Source organism: Rhinichthys klamathensis, unplaced genomic scaffold, assembly GCF_029890125.1.
Source record: "Rhinichthys klamathensis goyatoka isolate OS25496 unplaced genomic scaffold, OSU_Roscu_1.1 h1tg000005l_1, whole genome shotgun sequence".
In the NCBI taxonomy this organism is placed as follows: Eukaryota; Metazoa; Chordata; class Actinopteri; order Cypriniformes; family Leuciscidae; genus Rhinichthys; species Rhinichthys klamathensis.
In genome coordinates this window covers 1,778,762-1,801,781 of record NW_026606558.1, presented here as the reverse complement: position 1 = coordinate 1,801,781, position 23,020 = coordinate 1,778,762, and the positions used below count along the sequence as shown (strand labels likewise).

General features: G+C 38.4%; 1 protein-coding gene across 3 annotated transcripts in view; it reads left to right on the top strand.

Moving 5' to 3' along the window:
* The window catches only part of igf1ra (insulin-like growth factor 1a receptor), a 95,753-nt gene that overhangs the window by 12,997 nt on the left and 59,736 nt on the right, over positions 1-23,020 (top strand). For 2 of the 3 annotated variants that reach the window (XM_056254793.1, XM_056254784.1), the window contains exon 2: positions 1,864-2,427. In XM_056254793.1, coding sequence (XP_056110768.1) covers positions 1,864-2,427 — 564 coding nt within the window. Of the gene's footprint in view, positions 1-1,863; positions 2,428-20,844; positions 20,951-23,020 lie in introns of those variants that run through there. The other variant, XM_056254804.1, reaches the window with a different exon arrangement.

Sequence of the window (23,020 nt, the reverse complement as noted above, 5' to 3'; positions counted from 1 at the left end):
TTTCCGTTCTAAATTTAGATGAGCGTAATACACTATCAGGAGCAAATAAAGATCTTTTTTAAACAACACGCTTGCTATTTTTGGCACACCAAATCTCAAATGGGATTTAGATTCATGAAGCGTGTCATTTTCACAGGAAATTCGTGTCAGGAAAAGCGGCTTCCACTCCTGTCAGAATAATGCACAGTAGGCAATCTGAGATTGTTGAAATTTTGACCTTTCTGCATTACTCAAAAGGTCACCATCTTCTGCGTCGCACAGTGGGCTATTTAGATTGTGGTTGTAAAGAGAGATTGATAAGGTAGTTTCTGTGTGGGACCATGCGTTCTGGCAGCCATGGCTGGTTGTGTTGTGGTTGTTTTTTTCACGTGGCAGGGAGAAACATTTCCATTTGTCTCATAGAGGCCCTGTAATATTGTCTTTATCGGAAATGGTGACCTAAGCCTCTCTAAGAACATAAAAGGTTTAGCTAAAGGAGCTCATTTGTCAAGACTATTCTTCTGTTGATCTATTTCCCCTTCTAGGACACCATACATTTGTTTTGTTATTGTTGGATGTGAATTACTCCTCTCACTGTAGATTGTCTGTAGTATGTAAATCTTCTTGACCTTTCACGTTGTCCCTTTTGTTAGGTTCATGCTACTGTTTAACGTTTTGGCAGTTGCTTAATATAAGTCTTTAGCTCTTCAAAGTATTATGCATGAAAATGTGGATCATATTGGTCGCCATGTAAGGGAAATGCACCTATTTTATAAGGTCATGTTGTTGAAGTTATTGGGATTCATTTATGCATTTTTCATTTTTGCATTATCTTTTGACGTCATAATTTTTAATCAAAATCTTCTTCAAAATCTTCAAAAACATCAGACTTCTCTCTAGTGACATTTATTTGGCTTTTCCAATAATTTAGTCATTTTAAACCCCGCCCCTTCACAATCAACTGCAAGCTCACTTTGAGTGGAACGCCAACATTTCAAAATCCATTTAAGAACTGATTGGTAGAACTCCTGACCAATTTTTTTTCCCTTTTCACTCAGATGTGTCATAATATTGGAAAATAATCTGTCGCTACTTCCGTTTCATCACTACTTTAAACCCAATATATCTGTAGTTTTTCCTTATTTTCCCCTGTAGTATGTTTTTTTTTCTTAAAACAATGGGAATTTTTGTTTATCATGGCCTGTGTGTGCAAACCAAAGTCTGAAAAATAGGTAAATGCATGAGAATGATGGTACTTCATTAATAAAATTGAATAAAGATCGAATGCTAGGATGCTAAAGAATTAAAAAAAAAAAATAGCTATAGCCTATTGTTATTGGTTGATGATATCCAATAGCATGTGCGGCCTACAGATGTTTTGGCTATTTTCTATCTTCTGTGACTTTAAAGAAAGAAAAATAAACAGCAGCAACATTGATATAAAGTGGCAACACAGTCAATCCTAATCCTGGGAGTGCTACAGTGTCCAAGGGTTATATAGGATAACTTGGCATATCCCTTCTTAGCCGCTGTAAATTAAGAGCATGCTCTGAGATTATTTTTCCATTGTCCCTTGCTTATCACAAGTGACAGTGGATACTTCAGTTCTGACTAAATTCAAGTCATGCTTTTGTAGATGTTTGTCCACCAGAGAGGTGTGCTTTTGTTGGAAAGTTAATATCCTTTATTTATTTCATCACAATATCCTCGATATAAATCTCCTCAATATTTATGTTTATTATTATGACTTTATTCATTTCTATGAATAAAGAAATTAATACATTATCAATATAATAATAATACATGTTAATAAAGAAGCTTTACAAGGTTCAGTTTTGATAATATTAGTCTAACTGTACTGTTTTTTTTCCCTCTCCATTCCAGTCTGTGGTCCTCACATTGATATCCGCAATGACATCAGTGAGTTCAAGAAGCTGGATAACTGCACGGTGGTGGAAGGCTACCTGCAGATCCTTCTCATTGGAGACAAGAATAACAACCTCAACCAGGAACACTTTCGCTCCCTGTCCTTCCCCAAGCTGACCATGGTGACCGACTACCTTCTCTTGTTCCGTGTCTCCGGCCTGGACAGCCTCAGCATGCTCTTCCCCAACCTCAACGTCATCCGAGGACGCAACCTGTTCTACAACTACGCCCTGGTCATCTTCGAAATGACCAGCCTGAAAGATATCGGCCTCCATAACCTGAGGAACATCACCAGAGGGGCCATCAGAATCGAAAAGAACCCGGAGCTGTGTTACTTGGACTCGGTGGACTGGTCGCTCATTATGGATGCAGAGTTTAACAACTACATCGCTGGGAACAAGCAGTCCAAAGAATGTGGTGATGTTTGTCCAGGTATCATGGAGGACAGACGGCAGTGCATTAAAACCAGCTTCAATGACAACTACAGCTACCGCTGCTGGACCTCCAACCACTGCCAGAAGGGTAAGAACTTGCCAACCGCACCTGATCTTGCGAATGTTTGATTTCTTTCAGGTTTTATTTCTGATGGATTCACATCTCCTGGCATTTCATATATCGTTCCTTCACATGGGATTTGAATGAATAGTGAAACTGAATATGGCTTGGTTTGCATAAGATAAAGCTGAGTTTAGCTAAACTGATAGAGAGATGCTGTTTACTTTGCTTGGGAACTGGAGGTCTGCCTCTTTGGCAGGATCTTGTCAGGTAAATATTTGGTTAGTGTAATCTATGTTGTGTTGAGAGAGTTATGACTAGACTGTCTACCAATTCATCAAAGGCTTTGACAGTTGCTGAAGACAGAGAGTCCTAAAACAAAACAAGGCTTTCTGTGACCTGAGGTGATGTTCTGTAAGGAGCTCTACACATAAATCGTGCAGGATGATAATTACCTTTATTCATTGGATAATTGTCCAGAAAAATGTGCTTTTGAACCCTACGTTATGTTACTGCACTCTTTTATTTCACCATTTTCTGATTGATTGCTGTTGAAGTTTGTTAAATAATGCATTTTGTACTTAATTTATACTAATGATCAATTTATATAATTAGCCAATATTTGGCCACTGTGAGATTATTTCATTGTGCTTCTACCTGATAACTGTTTCCACTTGGCAGATTAATGGATTAGTCTCATTTCGCAGTTTGTTTTTTTAGTAAAGAACTTTTAGTGAAGAATTTATACACTTGTTTTTGAAGTATCAAGTGAAAATTCTTTGAGAATTGCACATCCTTTCAGTTTATTTTAGATCTATTGTGTGGTTGGTTTGAAGCTTTTCTATGGCTTATTGTGCAGTATTGTTAAAGCGATATGTCAGTCAGGGTAATTATTTTGCCAATATTTGGCCATTTTTAAGATTTAAGGTTTTTGAGGGTTTTTTTGAGAAATTTTACTGACATATATATTGTCAGTAGATAGTTAAGTGTTTCTGTTTTCAGTATTTGTTTGGTGAATTTTGATTAAATGTTGGGTAAAATATATATTTTTATTTCAGAAAGTTTGTTTACATCAGACGTTGACTATTGGAAAATCCATATTGGTCATCCACTAGGACCAATAACAGTGTTCCTTGACACATTGTTAAAGAATAATGTGCTTTTTCAATTATTTTTGAGGAAAGTGTGAGTGAAATTTGTGTGCATATTATTTGCTATTGACATCAAAAACTATTGAAAAATTCACATCTTTATTTATTAAATGGACATCCTTTGATTCATTTCATGTTTTTTTTGTAGATGAATTCTCTTGTGTGTAGATTCAAAACTGCTCTGTTTACCGCAAGGAATTAATGGGCTTGAATTAGGATGATGATTTGGCTAGATACCTCAATGGTACTTTGATGCCCCAAACGCAGATTTATTTTTATTTATTTTTTTGGTGTGGATGGGATTGATAGTGATAAAATCACCTGGCTGAGGCCAAACGATCTTCATCTACAATTTCTTATCTCTGTAGTCGTGAGGTCAGTAGATATGAATGCCAGTGTGTCCCTTACATCTGACTGGAAATGCCTGGGAAAGTGAACTACCCCTTATGAATGTTTGCTCCCTCTTCCTCTCCCAAGCACACAAGAATGGTGGGAAAAGCATAATGGATGAGAACACTACAGCACTCTCCACCCCTGGCCTTCAAGAGACCTGCAGACCGTGCAAGTCTCAGGCTCAGAGAGGCCGTCACAGAGCTGCCCTCCCTCCTCTTTCCCTCCGCTTGAAAACAAACAGAGGAAATCAACGCTCCTCACAAACGCGCTCCGTTACAGCCTGAATGTTTATTGTTGCTCTTGGGAATCCGACAATCCTGAGGACGACACGTTTGAGGAAGGTATGGAGGTGACGTGCTTCGACTCTACCAGGAGATTTGATCCACATCAGTGGGCGACTCTGTTTGTGAGTGTCCTTTTTTTTCAGCGACTCCCCTCTGCACTGCTGACACAGTCTCTTCCCGGCATTCCCGCCCACATCGTGTCAGCACTTGCTCCCCTGCACACCTGTTCAGTATGGTAATCTTGTGTCTGAAAGCCATGTTTTCGCCTTTGCAGAGGTGGAGAGGTGTGAGTCACCTGTATCCAAGGCTCAAACACTCGAACAAAGACAACGACTGGTAGTCACAGCAGATAGGACCTACTAATGGTCCGACTGATTGATCTATGTTCTCCAAAGAACTTACTGGAACAAGCAGTGGGCTGCCACCTGTCCGATTGTGTACACTTCCCGTCAGTGTTTCCACATGGAGCTTCAAAGGAATCAACAATTTGTCTATGAATATCACACCCCAGCATTTTCCTACGCTTTATGAGCTGTCGGTAGCTTGCGGTGTTCTTGAGGCACAAATGTTGGTGAGAATGATTAAACTTAAAGAAAGGTCACGGCAAGGATAAACAGGGGAACTGAGGGGCGTCTTAACTAGGGTTGGGTATTGATGCAAATTTCCTATTTCAATTCGATAACTATTAATTAGGGTATGTATCCCCAGCTGGTACAATACTATAATATTAAAGGTTAAAATTAACAAATTTGCCACTTACTTTTAAATGACACATAATAATAATAATGTTATAGTAATAACTTTTTATAAATGTTAATTATAAATGTTTCTTCACAAAACCAGTACATACTTTAGGGCATAGAATAAGTAGGTGAATTGAGACACAGCAACAGAGAACTTTAAATGACTGATTTTTTTATTTTTTTTAATCATCTAACTAAGTGATTCCCTAAAATGAATCGGTCTTTAGTATTGGCACAAACTCAGTGTCACTCGGCGCAGCCGTCTGGCTCTCTGTGGAGGATAGTCTTTTCCACCCCTTGGCATAATTGCCTTGTTTTTCTTGTGCACAGATGTTTCTTCAAGGGCACACAGTGGTTTTGTAGTCAATTTGGATCAGTCCTCTCTCTCTAATTACTGCACCAAGAGTTGCTGTCAGCGACCAATCGTCGATCAGCTCCTGCGTATGTGCGCGAGACTCTGCCTGTTTGTTATGAGATGAGGGTGTCCACAACAGCACTATTGTTTGCTTTTTTTCTGAAATGTAAGACCATTAAAGCATTCCTTGCCTGTTCTTGCATGCACTTGTTACCGTCACTTCTGTGTATGCATCCGTGTGCCTGGAGTTCATGGACTTTCCATTTGTAATGCCTTTCCATTGTTTGTCTTCACGCTACCTAGATATGTATGTTTGTTAACCTGCTTATGCTCTAATAATCTATCTCTGGTGATAAAGAAATGTATTTTGATTTCATTCAGGAATACATTTATCCAAAAGGGTTGTGAATGGCTGTTGAGTTAATCTCTGATGTCATGAACGATTCAATCCGAGTTACTGTACACAAAGCAATTCAATTGGCTGGAAGAACTTTATACTCGTACTCTTAGAAATTCTACAAAATTGATTTTGCATGTATGGCATGTCAATTATTTTGACCATAAATGTATTATTATGTTGCAAAGTTAATGTTGTCAGTTATGTAACCAAAGCTACCGTAATGTTTAATTACCGCTACCTGATGACCAAAATTATTTAGCGTATATATTTTTTTAAACAGTGTATTTATTTAGTGTATATTTGTTTTTTTCTTACATTTCGCAAGCTAACCAATCTGCATACTAGCTGACTGTACCTCTATCTTACAAGCATGCTACATTAGCCCATACCCCCACATTCAGTTATACATTTTTATATGTATTGTACGGTTTGTTTAATCATCTCTATTGTACATTTTTGTTTGATCACCACTATCTGAGTAACATAGTACCGGGTACCGTATGTTCGGTACGTTTCTTGTGTATTAAGTGCTCTGTAAAGTGTTTTACAGTTTTTACAACATGTTTTTGAAGAGCTGCTCATTATAGCCAATCACAGACATATCTGTTGGTCTGAAATTCTGGGCCACCATGAAAATATGGCACATTTTTTGAAGTTTTAGAATTGAGAAATGTTAAAGAAATTATAAAGTAACATCTGAATTTGGATGCAAAGAAGAAGCATTTAACACAAGTGGTCTCAGAGTCAGACTGAGGCCACTATGTATTTTAGAGCAGGTCTGTAATATGTTTTACAAGTATACAATTTAATTAAATACAAATAATAACAACCTTTTTAAATGTTTATGTACTTCTATTGTATATGTACTTTTTTACACCAATTTTTACCCTGTTCTTGTCATGAAAATAGCCTTAGAATGTTGTTGTAGTCTAAACGGAGCCCCTGGTGGTGGCTGTAGGTATGATTTGTGTATTAACAGATTGTGTAATCTCTGTGTGTTTGAATGTGTCTCTGCTCTTTGTCTCCGGAGACATTTTGCAATGCCAGTTCGGTTGATGGTGGGAATAGGAAGGGGTCTGTTGGGAGGAGGCATGCAACGGACGTCCTCAGGTCTGTGAGAGGCGAAGTGTTGATGAGAAATGTCAAGTTTACAAGCACAAAAACAAGACTCTTCAGTGAGGGGGAGCGAACCGTCAGCCCTCCTTAATCTCCTCCCTCCTGTCCGCCAACCTCTCCTCCCTTCCCACTTATTTTGTCTGCCGTTTTTTTTCTTTACGGCCCCCTCTCAACATTTTTACTGCCATTTCCTCCCCTCTCTCTTCCAGGGCTCTTATCGTGCGCGGGCTGTTAACAGCTCTAGCCGTTAGATAACTCTCCTCACTGTTTACACTCCTGGCCCAACCACCCGTCTGCCTGTTACTCTAGTGACCCATCCAATTGTTTGCTCGCTTGTGGCCTCGCTGACATTGTGTGTTTGTACACTTTGTGTGTGTGTGTGTGCATTCAGGGTTTGTGACCTCACCTACTCAGTGGTCTGGGCCCCTATGATCCAGACAAGCACGTCTTCCCGCTGAAAAACATGCTTGCATACCCCAGACCAGAGAGGGGAGGGGGAGAGGATTGTTGGAAAACGGGGTCTGAGCGTGGGTTTGAGCCCCCTGGGCTTCATGGGCTGCGAAACGACCCCAAACAACAGTGCAAACTCTTGTTGTTGTCCCGAAGGCTAGCTGATTTGTCTGATCAAACCATTTTGCATCCTCTAGTAGTCTATGGCTTGCATACCTGGGATTTTTGGCATTCCTCAGCTGTGGCACATAATGCGCAGATTGCAGATTTCCTGTGTAAAGCACAGATCAGCTCAGATAGTGCCGTCTAATGAAGGCTAAACTGACCCTCTCTCGCAGAACAGTGCTCAATGTTCAGTCATGAGCGTTCAGTGTTTTAGTCTAGTCCAATCTCTGTCAGTCAGTCTGTCTATTGGTCTGTCTATCTATATATTAGTCGCTCTATCTATTTATCGATCGTCTGTCTTTCAGTCTCTTACTTTTTACCTATCGTTTGTCTTTCAGTTTAGTCTGTTTGCGATTGATAAACACGTTCGCCTGTCTGTTTATCAATCTCTTTCCATCTTTTGAAATCTGTCCGTCTGTCTGTCTTTTAGTCTCTCAGTGTGTATGGAAAATGTGTAATCTTAAATATATCTCTAATGTTTCTTTTTTCTAAATCCTCCATTTGCAAAAAGTTCATTTTAGACCCTGTGCTTGTCTACTGTCTGTTGATATAGAAACTTTTAGTACGAGGCCGGTTTACCAAGCGGAGTAGTTTGGCTCTGAGATGAAGAGACTTCCATAGTTTCGCAGATGTCTCTGGATGTTTGAAAATTTTGAAATCCTCTTTAAAGTGTTTTCCGTGCTCTCTTGCCTGCTGTAATGATAGAAACAGATACATAATGCTTTGGGAAGACCAGGATGCTTTGTGTTATTTCAATGGACTTTTGCAAATGCATTTCAGGAGGATAAAGGAAAAGCACGACTCAACCTGGGGGTGCCGTGGAGGGGTGTCCGTTTTTTTGTAAGGAGGATGTCGTGTCCTGTGTCATATCCCTGTAGGTTAGGTTGTGTGTAATCACTGGCCTTGCCCAGACATGTGTGGGAGGTTTTACTTGTCTAATGTTTTTCTAAAGCTCTTTGTGAATAAATCTACAAAACGGCTCTTCTTCCATTTCCATCTCCGGAAATTAATTGGTTTACTGTCCTTCTCTGGCCACAAACATGTTTTTTTTTCCCTTCTAGCCATTAAAAAGTCCCCTTCAGTAATCTGATCAGATCTTTTTCCAAATTCTGCTGTGATCCAAACTGGACTCCTCACTGAAGACAACAAAATCAATTTGGTCAAGTGCTTTTCCTGCTCAGTTTTACTGGATTCTGCTGGACGTTGTAGACTTGCACGATTGTGAAAAAAACCCATAATTGTTCATTATTTGCCTTAATATTGTATGTTTGATATCCTCTGAATCATAGACCAAAGTCTGTGCCCATCATACACTACATGATTTTCTGTGAAATCTATCAACTCCAACTGCCAAAGAATCTACAGTCTGGCTCTTACTTTCGACAATTAGCATTGACTCGTCAAGACTGAAAATCGAGGTATGTTATTTAGTATATTCTAACCTTAAGACTAGTTGTCTTTACTGATTAACTACTTTAAATGCTTCTGATCTGGTCTGTGAATGGTTATAAAGCTCAACCGCTGAAAAAACCCTCACATTCTAATAGAAATATGTGATACAATGGGAATAGACTTAAATGGAATTAATTATGTAATGATTTATGCATATTTGTATGTTATCCAAAATGACTTGCATTGGATTTAAGATTTAACATTTTACCTGGAAATCGAACCCGTGTCTTTGCTTTTGTTAATGGCATGCTCTATTATGGTACATGAATGCAAACTGTAGTCTCATTTATTATTTTGAGGTATGGTGCAGCTTCAAAAAGAGATTTGCAGTAAAAGTGACACATGGGTACCGATGTGTGAGTGTAACAACTAAGGCGTTTGTTTCTATGGCAGCTGCCATGTGATTAAAGCAGCAGTGGAGTAGTTAAACAACAGTCTATACATTCATGAGTTTCCACATATTTATTGGCTTATATACATAGTCGTGCTTCTGAATTTATAGACTGTTAAACATGTAGCAAAAATGTTTGAATAGCTCCAGGGTTTGTGATTTTTATACAGTACAGAGAAGAGAATCGTGGGATTTCTTTTTAGTAAGTTGCGGTCACGTTCAAAGACTCTTTTGTCGACGGCAGAATCTACACAGACACGCACCCACACACTCCATACAGCCATATCTCCACCCTACGCATTTTCTCTGTGTGTTTCTGTGTCTTGTCTGGTGGCTTTGTACGAGGCAGTGAATGTAGGCATACGTTCTGTGTGTTTGTGTGTGGATCTGGCTGCTGCCTCCTGGCTAGCGTCGAACAGAAGTCGTGATTCATCTACGGCACTCGACACTCATTCATAAATTTCAGCACGAATACTACGCTTTTCTTTTGGAGCGCTCGGGGGGCCTGGCATGTCCACAACATGTCAGAGTCTTCTCAGTCCAGGTTACGTGGCAGGAATGACGAATGCTCTCCTTCCGCCGCTGTGGGTGTCCTCACTGCTAGTTGGCAGAGCTGGCATAGTATGGCACCATCGGTCTGAGTACACACACTACTTTGTGGCAGCTGAATGGAGATGTGGCTCAGGTCATTAATGTGGGTGTTTTTAAACTTGTTGATGCCAACGACTCCCAGATATGACATTTCCCTTTCTAAAAGACAAAAGACAACTATATATCTTAATCTAATTTCTGCTGAAAAACAGTGAAATATTATAAAATACATTTATTCATAGATGAATAAATAGATAAATTTGAAATGTCTTTTTATAAGATCTCACTATTTTCTGTAATAAAAATAAAATGGAGAGATGCACTGATACTAAATGTCATTTGGTAGATTGCTATAATATTAGAAGTTAAAATCAACAACAGAGCCTAAACTATTATATTCAACTGCTATGCATTTTCAGATATAATAATTACACTCAATGTTTGTATATAACTTACTGTTGCATAAACACAAATTTTAATGACAGATTTTTTTAAACATACATATATAATAAAGAGTAAATAAGCTAATCTCTAGTTGAACTGCACGATATTGGAAAAAACAGACATTGCGATATTTTATTTTTCGGCGATATGAAAACAATTTCACCAGATGGTTTGAATGGCTCTATTTGGAAAGAATGAATCATTCTTGGATGATTTTGATGATTTATGATTGTGGTGATTTTTTTTGATTAAGAAAATAACAAATTACAAGCATAGATAAATACAATAGAGAAAAGTGTTTGTTTTTTAGGTAAATCTAACTGTATTCAGGTACAGACATTGAATAATCAAATTTAAAATGACACTGCATAGTCTTCACTGTATAAATTAAATATAGTTAATAAATTATATTATTATTATAATGACGGCTTTCTCCGTCATTGTCTATTTTTAAACGCATAATTGCTTTTATTGGCCGATACCGATTATTGGCCGATACATGGGTGCATACCTAAAATAATATACATTACATTTTTATTTTTCAAATTTCTTTTCATTTTTCGATGATTAATCTGACAAGATTTGGCTGTTGTACCCCATGACCACCCAAATGGACTCTTCTCTTGTGATGGCACCTGCTGTCTCTATACCGCAAGTGTCCTGTCAGTTGCTTCCGTGATGGATTGCATCTTTAATGGATGTGGTGTGACCTTATGTTGTCAGGAAGAGGAGTTATAGAGATTTGATTCCTGATTTGAAGGACTTGGAGGTGGTTCTCGGGACTTGAACAGATCGAGAGGGCAGAGCAGCTGACAGGAAGGGGTTCATGACCAGGGGTGAAGTTACTTACGTATCCTTTCTTAAGTTTGGTGGCACCTGTCTTTTGCATTAGTTCCAGTGTCTCTGAGCGCCTCCAGCACAGCCACTGTTACGTTAAACCCGTTTACTTTTCACATGCCGAAGACTACCGCGAGACCCCTCTTGTTTCTCACTAGGTGTCTGTATTAATTTAATGAGATTTCTGTCAGAAATCTAAATAAAAAATGTGGAATTGGGTGGTATCAACAAGTGCTAAAATGCATAGTATTAGATATACAGATTCATGATTTATTAGTGTACAGTCTAGTCAACAGATATGAAAGAAATTAATTCTATTATGCAAGGATGCATTAAATTGATCAAAAGTGACAGTATATTGTTACAAATGTTTTCTATTTAAAAAAAAAAAAAATCTTTTTAAGGAGCACAATTTAAAATGTTTCTTCAGCACCAAATCAGCACATTAGAATGATTTCTGAAGGACCATGTGACACTGAAGACTGCACTATAAAATTCAGCTTTGGCATCACAAGAATAAATTACATTCTAAATTTTAAAACTTATTTTAATTTGAAATAATAAACTACAACATTACTGTTTACTGTATTTTCGATCACATAATGCAGCCTTGATGAGCTATAGAGACTTCTTTCAAAAACATAAAAAAATATATGTTATTTATTTACTTATATCTACAAACACTGTTAGTCTAATGCACATTTAACATTTACTGCACTGTTTAAAATCTGATAAATTTTCATGAGAAAAGTAGCAATGTCTGATTTGTGAATGAATCATCATCTATTTAGTGAATTGGATGATTCCGTTCACAAACATTTAACTCAAAGCAAAATAATAATAATGACTACTATTGTTATTTTACTCAAGGCAGATGAGTAAACTGACAGATTCTGCAGACTGTTTGAGGAGAAGCTCATATTTCATGTCTCTCATTTAGTGGTACCCGCAAAAAGGATTCAGTTTTACAAGCCCCCATTCTTTCTTTCTGAATGAAGTGGGTAAGAGCTTCTTAAAATGTTTTTTATAGGTTAGAATAACTCAGTGGCAAATCCTAAAAGCTAAAAATTCACACGTTTAAATGTGTTTGTATGAGCACCATTGTATGTCGTGCTAAAGTTAAGCCCGCTGTTTTTTTTCTTCCAATGTATGGCTTTTTTGCTCCTTGAGAAAAGCCACGTGCTTGATTTATAATATGTGCGTGTGGTGTGCGTGAACATAAATAATATACTTGAGCTCATTATTGTGTAAGAACGTGCTGGAAGTGTGAGGGAGTTCAGTCAGTGTCTCCGCAGGGATGTACGCGCTGTGAAGATGAAAGGCAGCCATAAAATTACAAAGGAAATCATATGGAGTTACTCAACTCATTGAAATACCCCTGATAAGCTTAATCCTTCTTTAACCCTTTCTGAGTCACTGATGATAACAGGATTGCCTCGCATATATTTTTATTAGGGCTGTCGATAGATACAAAATGTTTTAATCGCGATAAATCACACCCTTTTGTGCGACTAATCGCATACTTATTGTGAAATTAAGCATCCATAATTTTTCTTGTTCAACACGTTCATTTTGTCGTCATTTGCTATATCCAGCAAAGTAACTATCAGATTGAAGGATGATTTTCACAAAACCGTATTTTCTGCAAGCTTTTTTCGTGGGAAATTTAGGTGCATTTCCAAAAAAGGACACTTGGAGACTCCAAATGGATACCTAATAATCACATGATACCAGTTCATATAATTCATAAATGTATGCACATCAAAGCACACACGTAAAAAAAAAAACATTACAGAACAGAACTTTTCAGAGAAAATGAATGGAAACACCTTAACATGTCTCAAATCAATTCGATATACCAATTTGATCGCAAAACAGCATGTGACGTCATTACGCACAGGTTTTTATCCGCTTTAAAGCCGTTTAAAGGAAACACACTTTCACCAGCTTTATTCGCATGAGGTTTTTTACCGAACTTCAGATAATTCAAATTGACAAGTGGATGGAAACATGGCTTCTGATGTAGTAAGCCTGGCTTTCTTTACATTAACGCAGTTTTGCACTGATTGTTTGAATGCATTCGCTTACTGGATAATTGGACTGAAAACTTTCCTGGAGTTTAGCGGTTTAAAAGGATCTGATCGCAAACAGAGAAGTGAAAATGGTTTATAAAAGGGTTAGAATAGAAATGTCCACCTACCAGGGTTACAGGTGCTTGCGCCATTGTAGATACTCAGGTTGATAGGATTTCAAAAAATCCTAAACAAAAAACAAAAAAGTGACGGTTTCCACAAAATCATTAAGCAGCACAACTGTTTTCAAAATTGATAATAATAAGAAATGTTTTTTTGACCACCAAATCATCATTTTAGAAGGATTTCTGAAGGATCATGTGACACTGAAGACTGGAGTAATGATGCTGAAAATTACAGGAATAAATTACAATGAATCTATTTAATCTAATTAAATCTATTAAAATAGAAAATGTATATAGTTTAAATGGTTTATAAATTGTAATAATCCGATATTACTTATTTTTTACTGTATTTTTGATCAAAGGTAGCATTGGTGAGCATAGGAGACTTTTTTCAAAAACATTAAAAAAAATCGTACTGACCCCAAACTTTTCAGCAGTAGTGTAGGTTGAATGTTTTAGAGATTTGTTCAAATTCATAACCGTAAGAATGACCAATAGGTAGTAGTAATTTTTGCTTTAGCACGATAGGCTTCAATAGAGAGAGAGAGAGATTTTTTTTTTTTTTTTTTTTTTTACAGCTTTAACATCAGTATCAATACATTTGGGCTCAATCTATTTCTCTCTGGGTTTCATTCTTTTTATTCTTTTATTCTTTCTTTCACTCTTATGTCATCCTCAGCCTGTCTGTTGTTATCAGTGTCCTGTTGAATGGGCACAGGTGGCAGTGGGTGTGTGGCACGGTTCTCTTCTGCCAGATGGGGACTTCCTTGGCCTGCCTCTGCTTCTCGCAGGAATCACCAGTTGGCACGTGACGATAATTAGTTTGCCAAGGGTGAGCGGTGCCATCCATCCTTGATCTGGTGAATGAGGATTCACCTGGTTACCTTCCATGTTTTGCACATTTTAGGAAGCTGGCTTATCAGTCTGTGATACATTTCTCTGACTTTTGCCTTTGGAGTCATGTCTTTTTTCAGAGAAGAGATACTGAAGGCTGCCAGATGTTAGATGCTTCATTAGTGGGTGATAATCCATTCTCATGTGTCCTTAAATATCCTGAGCTTTGCTATGAGAGCGTGTCTTCGCATGTGGTGTTGATGGCCAGCCAGTGCTCTGTCGAGGCAAAGATGTCTGTCTTTCCCACGGGAGAGAGCGGCGGACGCGGGACAACCCCACCACGCGACATAAAGGTCAGGAGAATCACAGCTGTGCTCATGTGTCAGCACACACACACACTCTCTCTCTGAGCCGTCTGCCCCGCCATTTACTGTGTCAGATAAATTTAGATGTTTCTCAAGTGCACAACAGCATCGCTATATCCACTGCTTGGTCAAGTGAAAGAAAGAGGGCTTTGTGGGAGGATTTCCCCCCTCGTCTGCGGCCTTCGTGGTTTTCTATTATTAATATGCTCATCTGTGAATTACGGAGTGATGAATGGTGAAGGGTTGGACCACTTTTCAGTCTGCAATTGGCTGAGATTTGTTTAGTTTGTGATCTGATATGTGACGTACAGTGTTTTATGTGCCTTAGAATGAAAGCATGTCATCCGCCTGCCAGTTTTAGGAAAAAATCATGTCTAGATTAAATCAGCCTTTTTTCAGTAGACAAAAAAAAAAGTCCATGTTTTTTTGTGTGATAATGTTACTAACAAAAACTCAAATGGATTTGTGGCAAATTGTATTTTTTAATGATATTTTAATTTAATTATATATTTTATTATTTAATAGAATTTTCTCTTTTCTTTTTTGTTTTGAGGGTCATGAAAATCTATGCTTCATTTAGTAAATTTTAGTCTTTTTTTCTTTTAATTTTCATTAACGCTACTAGACATTACTGTGTTTTTTAAGGTGATGTCAAGTTAAAATCTTGGTAACTTTAAAAAATTTGATTGACACCTGCATTTTGTTCTATTTTGCTGTTTTTGAATGCATGATGTCCCCTAAGAGCACTTTATCTAAATCTCAGAAACTATCATAGCTAGCAGGGATGGGGAAAAAACAGCACCTGCATAACAATAGACAGTTACAAAGTACAGCAGCAGCAGATGCCTAAAAGTAAAAGAATCAGTCAAAAATACTTCTGCGCTGTTACATTCCCAGTCTTAAATGGGTCTCTGATGTGGCCCTTCAGAAGCTCGATCGAGCATTTTACACATAAATCAGCTCCTGGAAAACAAAGTTACTTCGGCTCTATGATGTCATTCTGACATCAGTCCCACATCCATTTTAGTAACACACTGGATTGTATCGGTATGGGCTTCAGTAAATATTGATCTTGCCATCTATTGCCCAATAAAGTTCATGAAGCAATCTTAGGAACCTTCTGGCCACTTATATATGTGAGAGTAGCGCTGACAGCATACAAGTTGGCAAGTCTATTTAGAAATCTTGCGAGATAAGCCATGTAAAAAGACCAAGATAATACAGTTAAAGCGTGCCATGTACAACTACCCATCCAATCCCCTCTTGACTATGTTTTCTGTCAACCATTAGCGGCTCGTGGGGGCTGGAGTTGAATTAGGCTACCTTTCATCTCTTGGCACTTCAGTTTGAAAGTCGACTATTCAGGCAGAAAAACACACTGCAGACCTTTGTAATCCCCCCCCTTGTCTATCATCAGTTACTACGATGTAGTTTGGTGTGTGTATATGTGTGTTGAATGAGCGTGTGTATGAGAGCACTCGTGTCTCCTCCTCTCAGAGAATAACGATCGAACAAAGCTCCCGATGGAGATCGGCTCACTTGTTCTTTCATATTTTACCTGATTACTTTTAATGTTTCTTTATTACTTCAAATTTTCAACATCAAAAATCCAAATCAAACCCAATTACTGTTGGTCTTGTTGTGAATGATTCATTTGTGTGCATTAGTTCAATGAAAAAATAGCTTGTCCTTGTAATATCTCATCAAAATGTAATAAATTTGCTTAGCCTTTGAAACCTTTCCGGCTGATGTCGGCTGATGTTTTTGTTTTTCAACCATATAGAGACCCGTTTTCACTCTCATTCAATAAAGCTTGAATGATAAATAAGTCCCATTGTACATTTATTTTTGTCATTTTAATATCCTGTTTACTTGGAAATAATGTTCAACGGTGTGGTCAAAGAGACAGTAAAAATGGTAACATTGTAAAATATTTCTATTTTTAAACATTATGAAATGTAATTTATTCCTGTGATGGCACGTCTTTATTTTCAGCAGCCATTACTCCAGTCTTCAGTGTCACATGATCCTTCTAATATGCTGATTGATTTGGCGCTGAAGACACATTTCTTATTAATATCAATGTTGAAAACAGTTGTGCTGCTTATCATTTTTGTGGAAACCGCAAGACATTTTTTTTCAGGATTCTTTTTTCAGGATGAATAGAAAGTAAAATCAACAGCATTTATTAAAAATCAAAATCCTGTAAAAGTCTGTTATATTGTTTTGGATACCACTCTATGTATTTACTGTGTTCCTACTGACTGAGCATTTTCTCATGTGACTTGATTTGCATACAAACCAAGCCAAACATGTACATACTTGTAAACAAGCTTGATTGGACATTCCTTTCCCCTTCATTTGCTTGAGGTTTCACAGGCACCTTTAGATGGATTTGTTTTTTTGTCCCTGCCATATTTCTAATGTAAACACTTTGACACTGTTTGGAAAGGGAACACATCTTGTGCTGCTAATATAACTAACCAGGGGTCCCTTCTTGCTTGCTGTCCGCCTGCTGCCAATAATGTCCCAGGTTGACCACATTTCTATTTTTATTTGTTTTGAAACCGTAGAGAAAGGGCACCCTGCATAACGCTCCCAGTTCAGCACACCGTTAGCATTTCAGCGTGCCTTCTTCGTGAGCTACAAGGATGCCAGAGTTCCTTAAAAAGCATGTGTGGTCTATATTAATCTGTTTATGTCTTTTTTTCCCCTCTTTCTAAACTCTCACATAGAGAGAGCGCTTTACCTTTTAGCAGACGCTTCCCCTAAATGGCAGAGCAAGAGTGGCCGCCATTACGACTACATGCCGAATGGGAGTGTTTATACAAAAATTCCCGTAAAAAAATCCAAATCCCTGCCGCAAATGTGGGTCCCCGAGCTGTGACCGTGTGGACAGGACACAACTCGGCTTTGTTTGAGAGGGCTGCAGCATTGTTTTTTTTTTTTTTTTTTTTTTGCTCTGTATATGCAAACCAGTCATATGGTTTCCTGTGGTACATATTTACCCTCCTTTCTCACTTTCTTTTCTTAATTAGTGTATTTATTTATTTTTTTACATCACTATGATAAGGAGAAGTTGATTGGCTGTTTTGGGGCTCTGTAAACGGTCATGCTGTTCCCACATAAATGGGTGATTGTTTGGAGTTGATTATTAGATTAAGCCTCCTCGCTGACCTTTCGCCCTCTTCTGTTTCCTCTGCTTGTCAACATCGGATATGCGACAGATCTCTAGCCCTTTCGTTCGGCCCTCGGAAAGGAATCCCGTGTGTTGTTTCTCCCATATGGCCTGTTAGTTTCTCCATACTGTGTGGCAGGAATCAGTTGCTGCCTGCAGGGGCCATATTAAATCAATCTGTCATTCACATAGACCGGGTTGCATACGGCTCCATCATAGTGCCATAATCCAGGTTATAATGGCCTCAAGCGGAGGAGAGGAGGAAAAAAATGGATAAAAAGATAGATGTGAGAGGAAATTACAAGACAATGAATCATAAAGCAGGTGTTAGACTTCAGAGGACGTGTATCAGGATTTCCACTGTGCAATTTGCAAAGCAGCCCAGTATGACTCCAGGCCAAATGAGTTATTTGTCTCTGACTTTTAAGGGATAGTTTATCCAAAAATGTTCCTGTCATCATTCGCTCCCCCTCATGTCATTTCAAACCTGTATGGATTTCTTTCTTCTGTGGAACACAACAGGAAAAAACTAAAATCGATGACTGTTGTGTCTTGGGACAGCGGAGAGAGAGTAAAAACATGTTTGAATGTTTTGTTGCTTGTGGAACAGCATGAGGATGGTTTCCCAGTCAGAACATTTTGTTTCGCTCCGCCGTCCCCACCGGACACGGGTTTACTGTAGCAGCAGGGCATGTGGTTGCTTGAGGATGCAACCCTTGGCCTGTGCCGATTGGGTTAGAGAAAAAGTTTAGTGTTTTCTTCTGGTCGAGTAACCAGGAGAGTCCTTGGTGTTCCTGTGGAGAATTCATTGCAACCTCAGGACGTGAGTTTTCACAGTATCTCTCCATTTAAATTAAGTCAGTACGTTTTTTTATTTTTATTCTCCTATGCCGACCAAAGCTGCATTTATTTGATAGAAAATACAGTAAAAAAAGGTCTATTATATTATGTAATATTATTATAATTTCAAATAACTCTTTTCTATTGTAATATATTTTAAAATGTTATTTATTTATTTATGTGATGGCAAAGCTGAATTTTCAGCATCATTACTCCAGTCTTCAGTGCATGATCCTTCAAAAATCATTCTGAAACATTTCATCTGATCGATGTTGAAAACAGTTTTGCTGCTTAATATTATGTGGAAATGTACTTTTTTTTTACAGGATTCTTTGATGAATAGACAGTTAAAAAGAAAAGCATTTATTTGAAATAGAAATCTCTTGTAACAATTTAAAAGTCATTACTTTTGATCAATTCAATACATCCTTGCTGAATAAAAGTATTAATTTCTGAAAATAGTTTTTTCATATATTTGTATTGTATTTTTAATTTTATAAAATGTTACACATGTGTAAAAATACAATTTATATCGCTTATAGTTTTTGTTTATGTAAATATTTCTAAAACTAGTTTCACCATGCCATTTCATAATTTATTTTGCTTAATATACAGTTGTATGTGACGCATGCAAACCAAGCAATAAACTAAATGTCCTCATCGTTTTTTTTGCAGTTGTGACTTTTGTGAGATTTGTATGACCTTTATTAACTCTTTTAATTTAATAAAGGTTGATTTCTATGGGCTTTATCAAAATTTGACTAAATTCTCGAGTCAACTGAGCAGCCTGGGAAATTGGTTTGTGGAATGTAAAGGAAAACTCTCCTCACTATGACCCCCCCCCCCCCTCTCTCTTTCTCTTTCTCTTTTTTCTTCATTTTTGATTCAGGTTAAAGAAAGCTTTGAGTTACGGTCGTTATGACCAGGACATTATTTTATCCCTATGTTCCCTAGGTGGGTGTCTAGGCTTGAAAAGACACATCAAGCCTCTGAGGGGTCTGGTAATGCACTGCAATGGAATGCTATTGAATGTTTTTTTCTTTGCTAACATGTGATGCACATCACAATGTTTTAATGAACTATAAAACTTTAACAGGTCTACCTGCTTATGCACCTCCTGGGATGATTTCGAGATGGGCCTGTTCTCCGCTTTAAAGGAACACTCCGACTTTTTGAAACTTTAGCCTATTCACCTTATCCCCCAGAGTTAGATAAGTCCATACATACCTTTTTCATCTCCGTGCGTGCTGTAACTCTATCTGACGCACCCACCGCTAGCCTAGCTTAGCACAAAGACTGGATGTAAATGGTTGCAGCTAGCATACTAATCCAAATAAGTGACAAAATAACGCAAACATGTTTCTATTTACATGTTGTGATTTGTATAGTCACAGAGTGTACAAAAAACAAAGTCACATGAGACACAGACATATTTTAACCGTATAAATACTGGGAACTATATTCTCTGAAGGCGAAGCACTGCTACTTGGGCGGAGTGATAACCGCAGCACCTGAGACGCGCTCTCTGCTCCTCACCACGGCGCGTCTCAGGTGCTGCGGTTATCACACTTTTGTCACTTATTTGGATTAGTATGCTAGCTGCAACCATTTACATCCAGTCTTTGTGCTAAGCTAGGCTAGCGGTGGGTGCGTCAAACAGACTTATAGCACGCACGGAGATGAAAAAGGTATGTATGGACTTTTCTAACTCTGGGGGATAAGGTGAATAGGATAAAGTCCCAAAAAGTCGGAGTGTTCCTTTAAGTTCAGGATTAGAACATGCAGGAAATACTTATATTAAACTTCTAAAGTTGGGCCTGTTTTTGTGCTGAACATCTTCCAAATGTGTTGCATATCAAAGGTGGTCGACCTCCAGTAAACCTCAGGTTTCATAAGAAATGAATCACTTGGTTTTAATTGTAGCAGAACAATCCCATGTAATTTTCTGGCTTAAGTTGCTTGGAAAGTGCTACAACACCAGCTTTGTCATTGTGCACTGGGTTGTATGGAAAATATCAGAGAGCGGGTCCACTCGCATGTATGTACGTGCTCCTGTGAACGTGCTCCCAGCTGCTGCCATGGAAACAGACACTTCGGCGCAGGGAACTTCTGATTTTGTTTTTTGCCCGCGGGTGTCGGAAAGTGCCGCATGCTAGTGTGTTTTGGCTTCTCACGAGCCATTGCAGTGGGAGGAAACGGCCTCTCGGGGGAGGGAAGAAAAGTTAGTCAGTGCCACAGCGTCTTTTTAAGTCCGTGCCTCCCCAAAACACCACATGTGATTTATGGAGTGAGAGCGAACTAGGCGGGTCACGTCCTAGAGGAGAATAGAGCTACTTGAGAGGTAGAGGAAGGAGGAGAGAAATGGTAAACGAGGAGGCTTGGATGCACTGAGCTCGAGTGGAAGGGAGAGTTCACATCCCTACATATTTTAAAAGAAGTTTTTAGGATAAATAAATATGACTGATGTGCTGTCCGTTACCACAGAATGATGATTTCTCTCATGTCATTCCAAACCTGTATGTCTTCTGCTGAGTGGAAAAGATGAGATTTTGAAAATGTATCATGGTCTTTGTGACCGTACAATGGAATTAATATGACTGATGTTCTGTCCACTACCACAGAATGCCTATATGTATAAAAAAAGGATGTTTTGAAAATGTCTTGTGGTTTTTATGTCCACACAATAAGTCAATGGGGTCCAATGTTGGCTGCCCATCTTTTTTGTGCTTCACAGAATAAAGAAACTTATACAGGTTTGGAATGACATGAGGGTGTGTAAATGATGACAGAATGTTAATTTAGTGGACTATGCTTTTAACCAGTGGGGATAATTGCACAGAAAGCTGTCTTACTGGCAATCCATGTCCATAATTGTAGCCATGGTATTGAACTGAGAAGAGCATGTATGTTTTCATGCTTTTCTCTCTTTCTCCTTTTTTTTTCTTCATGTAGTGAGTGACACACCCAACAAAGGAATCTCAGATGGTTTTGACCAAATCTGGCTTCCCAGAGAAATTACACATTTGGCTTGGAAGTTGCAATGAATTGATTTTATTACTACAGTCAAAACACAAGCATGGCATTCACCATGAAGGAACCAAGATGGGTGACAGCTTTTGGTTTCGTTGCTCTGCTCCTCGGCTGCTTGGCGGCGGAGTTGATCATTGAAGAAAACACTCTCTCTCTCTCTCTCTCTCTCTCTCTCTCTCTCTCTCTCTCTCTCTCTCTCTCTTTTACAATGCAGCCCTTTGTTTTTCTGTCAGCATCCGAACGTCAACCATTTTCTAAATAGTTTCCAGGTTATTAAAACGCTTCCAGACCGTGTCTGTTCAACGAGCGAGTTCTCGTTTAATTGCTTGGCATCCGTCTCCCGGATGGGCTGCGGGCATCCTCGCAGGCCAGAGGCATTTCTCTTCTGGGATCACATGGTCCAGAGAATGCGACTGTTACTTTGTGCATCAACCGCTGCGAGCGGGACCTCCCACAGCAATTGTAACTCATAGAAACGAGGGGTGTATTTCAGTCTAGTGTATCTAGCGCTCATGTTTTCTAGTTCATCTTTCCTGTCTTCTCTGATTTGATGAACCACTCTGATGTTGCTGAAGACGGCTCTTATTGACTGTTTTACCGAGCAATGGTCTGTGGGAGTCATGCATGGAATATGTAAGTTATCCCTGTGATGCAAAGCTGAATTTTCATCATCATTCCTCCAGTCTCCAGTGTCACACGGTCCTTCAGAAATCATTCTAATATGCTGATTTGCTGCTCTAGAAATATTTCTTATTATTATCACTTTTGAAAGCTAAAGTAAACTTAATTTTATACGAGAATTGATTGGAGGGTTAACGTTACATACCTGAAAGCAGCCAGAATGCGTGAATTTGTTCAAATACTTTCTAAATAGCTCTTTGGCTTATTATCCAGTAGCTTTTGCAATCACAGTGACATTAGTAATCTAATCTACTTTAGGGAAAAGTAATCATTTTGATTAAACATGACATGGACAGTTTTGGCTTTAGAATAACATGCACAGATGAATCACTTTAAAAGTGAGCTGTCCTTAACAAAGCATTGCTGCTCATTTCTCTGCTCAACTTTCTTGCATACCGTAGTTAAAAATGGCTGTCACTCATGAGGTTGGAAACTTTCAACTCTTATTAAAAACGCATGACTTGTAGTTGCTTTGTAACTTCAATTTGCTGTCTATGAGAACGACCCTATAGGATCAATGAGACATTAAATATTCCCTAACCTTCCAAAAGTAGTGAATAGATGATGTTATATAAGTAAAAAGTTGTGCAAATCTTCCCGCTGCTACTCACACAGGCATATCGAGGCCCTTCTTTATACTGTTTTAGCTGAGACATAAATCTTCAAGTTGAGTTTACAGCACCCCATCCAGGAAAAACAACACCATGCCAGTGTTATTCAGAG